We start from the raw sequence: 10,283 nt of genomic DNA on the forward strand, positions 1-10,283 counted from the left end.
ACCGGCTCCTCGGTGGATAAAAGGGCAGCGCTTGGCCCCTTGATGCTTCAGTTCAGATCCGTCCTACGTCGCTTGTTCATCCGGCACAGTTGGTAGGGATTTCCATGATGACTTTTCGAGGAATAAGTGTGTGCGTGGTGTGTGTCGCCGTGATGCTGATGACGGTTGGTTTTGGATTTTTCGTCTTTTAGCATAAGTTTTTCATGGATTTATTCTTGTGTAATGTATATTGTGTGTATATTTATGCTGTTTATGTACGTGTGTGCATTTACAAGTGCGTACGTATGCTTCTTAATCAATCAAGAATATCATAAATCCGACAACCAAGGATATAGGATCTACTGCACCCATTCCTTTCTGTTCCCCTTTCCTAACTCTGCCGGCGTTAGTGCTCTGCCCAGACGAGCACCGAACAGGAAGTTGAAACGGACTCCGTGAAACCCGGTTCCTGTCCTCCTATCACGGCGTCACAGCTTGTACAGCAGGGGTAGGAGGATATTTTTGTCTTAATCTCGTTCTTATTCTTACTTTCTTATTATTGTTCTTAATTCTTATGAGTATCCATGTTAGTTTCCTTAAGGCACAAAAAAAAAAGTGTCTTTCCTACTAATGACACGTTTACCATTAACAAAATGATCATTGTCGCAATTTTTATAAAGACATCTGTTGCCATGATTGTCAATATCATATATTAATGTCTTCGATATTATGTTTTCAGACCACGGTTATTATCAGTGGTATTATCACCATCTTCACCCTCACCCTCATCATCACTATCATGCAATCCATCACTGTTATCATGCTTAAGTATCAATCATTATCACTGTCGTTATTGGCATTTTTTTTTTTTTTTTTTGCTTTTATTTTTTTATCATCACATCATGCAGCCGCAGATCTTGGAAAATTCTTTATAAGCCACTGTGAGAGTACACACTGGGGGAGTGGTGACCCCAGTGAGACCGTGATGGTAATGATAGTGATAATGATCGTAAATGTGATAATAATTGAAATGATAATGATGGTGGTATGATGGCAATAATGATGGTGATGATGATAATGTTAAAAACTATGATGGTATTATGAATGTCATTACTAGTCCTACCACTAGTGCTATTACTATTACTATTATTACTCTCATTTCATAATCTTTATTATCATGATCGTTATTACCTCCGCCAAGAGGACTATGTTTTTGGTCGCGTTGGTTAGTTAGTTTGTTCGTTGGTTAGTGGGATAAATCATAAAGTTATGGACAGATTTTTATACGAGTATATATATATATATATATATATATATATATATATATATACATTTTTTTTCTTTTTTTTCTTTTTTTTCTTTTTTTTTACCAGAAGCGTGGCTTAGCCTTTTGAACTTTATTATCATAAAACCATCAATATTAGCATTCTAACATTATTATCGAAAACACGAACATTATCAACATTTTAACTTGTACTCATAAAACCCACAATTATCAGCATTCTAACATGATCACAAACATTTCATCATTAACTCTTAACACCACAATTATCAGCATTCTAACATGATCACAAACATTTCATCATTAACATTACGATTCTCCAACAGCATCAAGAATCTGGAGTGCCAGCAGGATTCGGATTGTGATGACACTGACAAATGCTGCTTGGTTCCTGGTGGGTTATCTTGCGTTGAGCCAGAGGTCGGATCGGATGAGGAGATGAGGAGATGAGGAGATCATGGTAGGTTGATTTATTCTTATTGTTACTTGTTTAGGGAGTGTGAGGGAGGAAAGTGCGTTATTCTTATTTTTCGGAGGTGGGGGGGAGGTGAGGGAGGAAAGTGAACATAAGTGTGGAAAAGTATCTGTGTCGGATCTGGTTTTGGAATAGTCTGCTATCCATTCGATATTTGGGTACAAGCTTTCAGTTTTGAAAGTAAGGAAATACTTTCCGGATTTATAATTTCGTATGAACTTATACAAAATAATGGACATGATATTTGTCCTTTTCTCGTTTTCAGGTTAAATGACAGTTCCAGAAGATTCGATTGCCTCGGAGATAACCATGGTTCAGAATGAGCACACACAGTGGCCGCAGCCTTGTTTCCAGAAGACTGTGTCGATTTATAAATTGATTTGCTGTCTGTAATGGTAGAGATTGTTGATCCTTCAGAATAAAATTTGATTAATCCTGTTTGATTCGTAATGGATTGCCTAATATGCCCTATCTGATAGGTTTGTTTATATATATGCAATTAAATATATTTTATATATGTATGTGTATGTGTGCACATATATAAAAATAAGTATATAAATATGTTGAAATAAATATGTGTAATAGTTATCTTAGGCATAAGGATTGAAAATCAGAATGTAAGGTTTAGAGGACGAAAAAATGATCAACCCAGTAAGAGGTGAGGAGAGACGAGCGCGTTGGCAAGAAGGAGAAATGTTTTTCAACATTTCAGAACATAAAAAAGCAAAACAAAAGGCTGTCACTACATAGAAGTGTATATGTTTGGCCTTCGAACCGATTTTGTAAACCTATCCACCGTAACGGAAAACAAACATTTTTTATCGAGGAAAACCGTGTGCCATTAACCGATAGGACCTTCCTGCAAGTATTCTGTTACGTCATACGACTAATAAATATAAGTGCAGATCCCTTGCACCGTCACTCTTGCAACGGAATCGTCTGATCCACATTCCTCAGTCATGTCAGGCTGCAGGGGTGATTATGAGTGTGAAGGTGATCTGAAATGCTGTGCAGTTGGAGTTTGCTGTCATTTTTTCTGTACGAAGCCGCTGGATAGGCCTAGGTTTGGATAGGCCTATGTTTATATAGGCCCACTGGATAGGCCTATGTTTGGGTAGGCCCACTGGGTTGGCCTATGTTTTGATAGGCTCTTTGAGTAGTGCTGAAACCAACTGCTCTCTCTCAACATCAAAGCGTGGATTCCCATATTATATGTGTGTAAATACCCGAACCTATTTTCGCTTTTTCGCGTAAATTCTTGTTTCTTATTGAATGATAATTGTAAACAATCTCTTACGAGGTCATTGATGAATATAAGTCACGTAAAGAAATCCAAACGATTAATTATAGCCCATCAATCAATGGGCCTTTGATTTCATTTGTATTAAGATTTATGAACTCTTTTGAGACTAAAGATAAGCATTATTCCATTCTGTATAATCTTATACCACTTTCATAAGCATTTCATAATAAATTATCCTCTAGATAATCCGTAAATGTCCAAATAAGGAGTTACAAAATGAAATAGGAAATATAATACCAGCATCAATTATCTGGTAGGGTTTGTAAATACTGAGAAGGTAAATTAGCGTGTGTCTTGAAGTTACATTTCTCTCCCAGTGAACTAGACGCTGAAGTTAGTTTTCCGAATAGAATATGACTTTTGACATGCACATGCCATACTGGTTTAGAAGGTACGTGATTAAACTACAGGATCATGTCAACGCTCCCCATTAAAAGAAAAACAGAAAGGTAATGTGAGAGAGATGAAATACAGCCACTGTGGAAAAATATAAAACCAGAGACTGTTTCAATATGTTCCACATTAATTTACACATCCTAATGTAGTAGAGGATGTATGTGGATTTGTATATATATATATATATATATATATATATATATATATATATATATATATATATATATATATATATATATATATATATATATATATATATATATATATATATATATATATATATATATATATATATATATATATATATATATATATATATATATATATATATATATATATATATATATATATAAGAAAAAAGGGAAAAAATATAGTTTAGATACAAGGAAAGGTTTAGTTTCCATTTGGGAAATCACTTGCACGTGGGAGCCTCCGGGCACAATGCATGAATGATAATAATTGCTTTGCTTCCTGATGGTCATCGACACAATATTGAAGTCTACCTCGCTGTTGCTGCCAACACAAAGCGTCGACTCTGCGGTGGAAGAGGGACCTCTGCTTCTCGTCTGTGAAATGGCCTCGTTCGCAATAATTTTGCGTGACTGGCAACAGCCTCTCACTTTAAACACATGGCTCGCTGATAGCTCCGCCGAAACATAGTGCAGCATATTTCCTATTTTTATTCAGTGTAATAAAACATTACTTGTTGGACTTAGTACTGCTATTGTTTGTTTTTATTGACTGAATAATAAAGTCCTATATATATGGTCTCAATATTTACTCAAAAACTCCTACAGACCGATTCGGTAACGCCTAGCAACCGCCCCTAGCAACGAGCACTTGGTGAAAACAAACCTTGGTTCGTTCAAAAAATCACTGCACTTTGCTTACAAAGTAGCTGAATTTTTCTGAGAATTTCGTTTCTTTGCGTGAAAATGCCAAGGAACTGTGTTGTCGTTGGTTGTTCGAACCAAAACATGATGGGAAAGAAAGGTTTAACCCTTCATATATCTCCAGATCGCGAAAAGAAACCTGAATAATGGAAGCGATGGGGAGGCCTACAGGCCATGAAACGCATGAACGCTGATGGGAGTGCTTGGTCGCCTGGTGGAAAATGTTTACATCTGCCCAGAACATTTTATTGATCTACATATTAATATATTACACCTTTTCAAATTTCAGAGACAGATAATTACTTTCAAACTCTTGTCTATCTACACTACCTATCAAGGCCAAACAAGATCCGACATTAGGTTTTGGCAGTAGTCATATATTCTAAAAAGCACAAAAGCAATTCTATTATTTTCATTTTATTCCTTTTTTGTAATAAATTGATTTATCATAATTTATATTTACAGGCAAACCATCCCCGCATCCACTTCACCCAGACTTTATCCCAAGTGCCTTCAAGCACTGTACATTAAATGAAAACAAAGCAGGTATACAGTTGCCTGTTGCCTTTGTGTCTGAAATGTCATATGGTCCAGCAGAAGAAATAACTGAAAAGGGCCTATCTCTTGAGGTCAAATTATTGAGAGAGAAAAATGCGTTGTGCGCTTTTAGGCCTATACATGACTTCATTGTCTCCTTTGTGTAAACACCTAGTAAATGGGAAGAAAAGTGATGTAAGGAAATGGCACTGATTTCACAGAAAAATACTCTATATAGCTAAACGTCATACTTTACTGTAGCAAATTATGTTATTATAAAATTATTATCATCACCATCTGCTTTATTGATAAATTTCGGTATGCATATTCTTTTAGCTACACAGCTTCTAGTTTTGCTTCATATCACCTTTTCGCTTCGGTTTTTGAGGAATCAAAGAATTCATACACCATTTTTCTTCACGTTGATAGCGAGGTATCTGCGAGCGACGGGTTTGTTTTCACCAAGTGGAATGGCGACTCCGACTCGTGACGTCACAACGAATCAGTCTATTCTCTTCAGAGCATTATAGAAAATATCTAGAAAAAGTTATGATAAAAGATATCCAAGTAAACAAGCAGAAAACATAAATATCTAAGAACAATTTATGTATCATCATTATTTTGGCGGGAGAAGCGACAACAGTTTTTATAAGAAACGGTGTATTTTTTTTCAAAGGCAAAATTCACACATGTTCACCGGTCTCCCAATTGCTTATTCGCCTCGACATTTATCGATGTTCTGAAATAAAATATTCTGAAAAGTGTCACCCATTCAACATCACAGTTTATCCTCTGCCTATCAATCATTCAAATGCATTCATAAATCTCTGTCCAACCCCAAACAAATTCATTTTGTTTCCCAACTTACGGTTTCGCAACAAGACCTTTTGCGCCATAACACCGGCTCCTCGGTGGATAAAAGGGCAGCGCTTGGCCCCTTGATGCTTCAGTTCAGATCCGTCCTACGTCGCTTGCTCATCCGGCACAGTTGGTTAGGAGTTCCATGATGACTTTTCGAGGAATAAGTGTGTGCGTGGTGTGTGTCGCCGTGATGCTGATGACGGTTGGTTTTGGATTTTTCGCCTTTTAGCATAAGTTTTTCATGGATTTATTCTTGTGTAATGTATATTGTGTGTATATTTATGCTGTATATATACGTATGTGCATTTAGATGTGCGTAGGTATGCTTCTTAATCAATCAAGAATATCATAAATCCGACAACCAAGGATATAGGATCTACTGCACCCATTCCTTTCTGTTCCCCTTTCCTAACTCTGCCGGCGTTAGTGCTCTGCCCAGACGAGCACCGAACAGGAAGTTGAAACGGACTCCGTGAAACCCGGTTCCTGTCCTCCTATCACGGCGTCACAGCTTGAACAGCAGGGGTAGGATATTTTTGTCTTAATCTCGTTCTTATTCTTACTTTCTTATTATTGCCCTTAATTCTTATGAGTATCCATGTTAGTTTCCTTAAGGCACAAAAAATGTCTTTCCTACTAATGACACATTTACCATTAACAAAATGATCATTGTCGCAATTTTTATAAAGACACTGTTGCCATGATTGTCAATATCATCTATTAATGTCTTCGATATTATGTTTTCAGACCACGGTTATTATCAGTGGTATTATCACCATCTTCACCCTCACCCTCACCATCACTATCATGCAATCCATCACTGTTATCATGCTTAAGTATCAATCATTATCACTGTCGTTATTGACAATTTTTTGTTATACTATTTTGCTTCTATCTTTTTTATCATATTATCATGCAGCCGCAGATCTTGGAAAATTCTGACACTGTGAGAATACACACTGGGGGAGTGGTGACCCCAGTGAGACCGTGATGGTAATGATAGTGATAATGACCGTAAATGTGATAATAATAATTTAACAGATTTTTATACGAATATATATATACATTTTTTTTTTTTTTAACCAGAAGCGTGGCTTATAGCCTTTTGAACTTTATTATCATAAACACCAACATTATTAATCTAGTATTATTATAATCACCAAATTTATCAACATTTTAGCATTATCATAAAACCATCAATATTAGCATTCTAACATTATTATCGAAAACGCGAACATTATCAACATTTTAACTTTATCATCGTCAACAGCTGATCATAAACAACTCCATCAACATCCGAGCATTGTACTCATAAACACCACAATTATCAGCATTCTAACATGATCACAAACATTTCATCATTAACTCTTAAACACCACAATTATCAGCATTCTAACATGATCACAAACATTTCATCATTGACTCTTAAACACCACAATTATCAGCATTCTAACATGATCACAAACATTTCATCATTAACTCAAACACCACAATTATCAGCATTCTAACATGATCACAAACATTTCATCATTAACTCTTAAACACCACAATTATCAGCATTCTAACATGATCACAAACATTTCATCATTAACTCTTAAACACCACAATTATCAGCATTCTAACATGATCACAAACATTTCATCATTAACTCTTAAACACCACAATTATCAGCATTCTAACATGATCACAAACATTTCATCATTAACATTACGATTCTCCAACAGCGTCAAGAATGTGGAGTGCCAGCAGGATTCAGATTGTGATGACACTGACAAATGCTGCTTGGTTCCTGGTGGGTTATCTTGCGTTGAGCCAGAGGTCGGATCGGATGAGGAGATGAGGAGATGAGGAGATCCTGGTAGGTTGATTTCTTCTTATTGTTACTTGTTTAGGGAGTGTGAGGGAGGAAAGTGCGTTATTCTTATTTTTCGGAGGTGGGGGGGAGGTGAGGGAGGAAAGTGAACATCAGTGGAAAAGTATCTGTGTCGGATCTGGTTTTGGAATAGTCTGCTATCCATTCGATATTTGGGTACAAGCTTTCAGTTTTGAAAGTAAGGAAATACTTTCCGGGTTTATAATTTCGTATGAACTTATACAAAATAATGGACATGATAATTGTTCTTTCCTCGTTTTTCAGGTTAGCAGACAGTTCCAGAAGATTCGATTGTCTCGGAGATAACCATGGTTCAGAATGAGCACACACAGTGGCCGCAGCCTTGTTTCCAGAAGACTGTCGATTTATAAATTGATTTGCTGTCTGTAATGGTAGAGATTGTTGATCCTTCAGAATAAAATTTGATTAATCCTGTTTGATTCGTAATGGATTGCCTAATATGCCCTATCTGATATGTTTGTTTATATATATGCAATTAAATATATTTTATATATGTATGTGTATGTGTGTACATATATAAAAATAAGTATATAAATATGTTAAATATGGGTGTGTAATAGTTATCTTAGGCATAAGGATTGAAAATCAGAATGTAAGGTTTAGAGGGCGAAAAAATGATCAACCCAGTAAGAGGTGAGGAGAGACGAGCGCGTTGGCAAGGAGAAATGTTTTTCAACATTTCAGAACATAAAAAAGCAAAACAAAAGGCTGTCACTACAAAGAGGTGTATATGTTTGGCCTTCGAACCGATTTTGTAAACCTATCCACCGTAACGGAAAACAAACATTTTTTATCGAGGAAAACCGTGTGCCATTAACCGATAGGACCTTCCTGCAAGTATTCTGTTACGTCATACGACTAATAAATATAAGTGCAGATCCCTTGCACCGTCACTCTTGCAACGGAATCGTCTGATCCACATTCCTCAGTCATGTCAGGCTGCAGGGGTGATTATGAGTGTGAAGGTGATCTGAAATGCTGTGCAGTTGGAGTTTGCTGTCATTTTTTCTGTACGAAGCCGCTGGATAGGCCTAGGTTTGGATAGGCCTATGTTTATATAGGCCCACTGGATAGGCCTATGTTTGGGTAGGCCCACTGGGTTGGCCTATGTTTTGATAGGCTCTTTGAGTAGTGCTGAAACCAACTGCTCTCTCTCAACATCAAAGCGTGGATTCCCATTTTATATGTGTGTAAATACCCGAACCTATTTTCGCTTTTTCGCGTAAATTCTTGTTTCTTATTGAATGATAATTGTAAACAATCTCTTACGAGGTCATTGATGAATATAAGTCACGTAAAGAAATCCAAACGATTAATTATAGCCCATCAATCAATGTGCCTTTGATTTCATTTGTATTAAGATTTATGAACTCTTTTGAGACTAAAGATAAGCATTATTCCATTCTGTATAATCTTATACCACTTTCATAAGCATTTCATAATAAATTATCTTCTAGATAATCCGTAAATGTCCAAATAAGGAGTTACAAAATGAAATAGAAAATATAATACCAGCATCAATTATCTGGTAGGCTTTGTAAACACTGAGAAGGTAAAACAGTGTGTGTCTTGAAGTTACATTTCTCTCCCAGTGCACTAGACGCTGAAGTTAGTTTTCCGAATAGAATGTGACTTTTGACATGCACATGACATACTGGTTTAGAAGGTACGTGATTAAACTACAGGTTTAAGTCAACGCTCCTCATTAAAAGCAAAACAGAAAGGAGGTAATGTGAGAGAGATGAAATACAGCCATTGTGGAAAAAAATAAAACCCGAGACTGTTTCGATATGTTCCCCATTTATTTGCACATCCTAATGAAGTAGAGAATGTATGCGGATATATATATATATATATATATATATATATATATATATATATATATATATATATATATATATATATATATATATATATATATATATATATATATATATATATATATATATAAGAAAAAAAAGAAAAAATATATATTTCAGATACAAGGAAAGGTTTACAGTTTCCATCTGGGAAATCCCTTGCACGTGGGAGCCTCCGGGCACAATGCATGAATGATAATACTTGCTTTGCTTCCTAATGGTCATCGACACAATATTGAAGTCCAGCTCGCTGTTGCTGCCAACACAGAGCGTCGAGTCTGCGGTGGAAGAGGGACCTCTGCTTCTCGTCTGTGAAATGGCCTCGTTCGCAATAATTTTGGGTGACTGGCAACAGCCTCTCACTTTAAACACATGGCTCGCTGATAGCTCCGCCGAAACATAGTGCAGCGTATTTCCTATTTTTATTCAGTGTAATAAAACATTACTTGTTGGACTTAGCGCTGCTATTGTTTGTTTGTATTGACTGAATAATAAAGTCCTATATATATAGTTTCAATATTTACTCAAAGACTCCTATAGACCGATTCGGTAACGCCTAGCAACCGCCCCTAGCAACGAGTAATTGGTGAAAACAAACCTTGGTTCGTTCAAAAAATCACTGCACTTTGCTTACAAAGTAGCTGAATTTTTCTGAGAACTTCGTTTCTTTGCGTGAAAATGCCAAGGAACTGTGTTGTCGTTGGTTGTTCGAACCAAAACGTGATGGGAAAGAAAGGTTTAACCCTTCATATATCTCCAGATCACGAAAAGAAACCTGAATAATGGAAGCGATGGGTAGGCCTA

General features: G+C 36.3%; 2 protein-coding genes across 4 annotated transcripts; both read left to right on the plus strand.

The window, feature by feature from the left end:
- Nucleotides 1–11: 11 nt before the first annotated feature.
- Nucleotides 12–2,174, plus strand: LOC113800680 (WAP four-disulfide core domain protein 5-like). Of its 2 annotated transcripts, none has more exons than XM_070120570.1 (4): nt 12–164; nt 390–487; nt 1,588–1,725; nt 2,014–2,174. In XM_070120570.1, exons 1-3 carry the CDS (start codon nt 105–107, stop codon nt 1,709–1,711), a joined length of 282 nt encoding a protein of 93 aa, XP_069976671.1. In that variant the 5' UTR covers nt 12–104; the 3' UTR covers nt 1,712–1,725; nt 2,014–2,174. The 2 variants fall into 2 exon arrangements, with proteins under 2 accessions (XP_069976671.1, XP_069976670.1); XM_070120569.1 differs by having other exon boundaries at nt 1,588–1,721; nt 2,002–2,174.
- A 3,596-nt stretch (nt 2,175–5,770) lies between these two features.
- On the plus strand, nt 5,771–9,409 carry LOC113800678 (WAP four-disulfide core domain protein 5-like). 2 transcript variants are annotated; one of them, XM_070120572.1, is made up of 4 exons: nt 5,771–5,928; nt 6,154–6,251; nt 7,451–7,584; nt 7,864–9,409. In XM_070120572.1, the coding sequence occupies exons 1-3, from the start codon at nt 5,869–5,871 to the stop codon at nt 7,572–7,574; spliced, it is 282 nt and encodes a 93-aa protein (XP_069976673.1). In that variant the 5' UTR covers nt 5,771–5,868; the 3' UTR covers nt 7,575–7,584; nt 7,864–9,409. The 2 variants fall into 2 exon arrangements, with proteins under 2 accessions (XP_069976673.1, XP_069976674.1); XM_070120573.1 differs by having other exon boundaries at nt 7,872–9,409.
- Nucleotides 9,410–10,283: the final 874 nt, after the last annotated feature.

This window comes from Penaeus vannamei, chromosome 4, assembly GCF_042767895.1.
Source record: "Penaeus vannamei isolate JL-2024 chromosome 4, ASM4276789v1, whole genome shotgun sequence".
Classification (NCBI taxonomy): Eukaryota; Metazoa; Arthropoda; class Malacostraca; order Decapoda; family Penaeidae; genus Penaeus; species Penaeus vannamei.

Bases quoted from the DNA above. Each gene is read 5' to 3' on its own strand.
- LOC113800678 (XM_070120572.1), top strand. From the start codon at position 5,869: ATGATGACTTTTCGAGGAATAAGTGTGTGCGTGGTGTGTGTCGCCGTG. The intron at 5,929-6,153 runs GTTGGTTTTGGA...TGCCGGCGTTAG, and splicing joins TCGCCGTGATGCTGATGACG to TGCTCTGCCCAGACGAGCAC. The intron at 6,252-7,450 runs GTAGGATATTTT...ATTCTCCAACAG, and splicing joins TCACAGCTTGAACAGCAGGG to CGTCAAGAATGTGGAGTGCC.
- LOC113800680 (XM_070120570.1), top strand. From the start codon at position 105: ATGATGACTTTTCGAGGAATAAGTGTGTGCGTGGTGTGTGTCGCCGTG. The intron at 165-389 runs GTTGGTTTTGGA...TGCCGGCGTTAG, and splicing joins TCGCCGTGATGCTGATGACG to TGCTCTGCCCAGACGAGCAC. The intron at 488-1,587 runs GTAGGAGGATAT...ATTCTCCAACAG, and splicing joins TCACAGCTTGTACAGCAGGG to CATCAAGAATCTGGAGTGCC.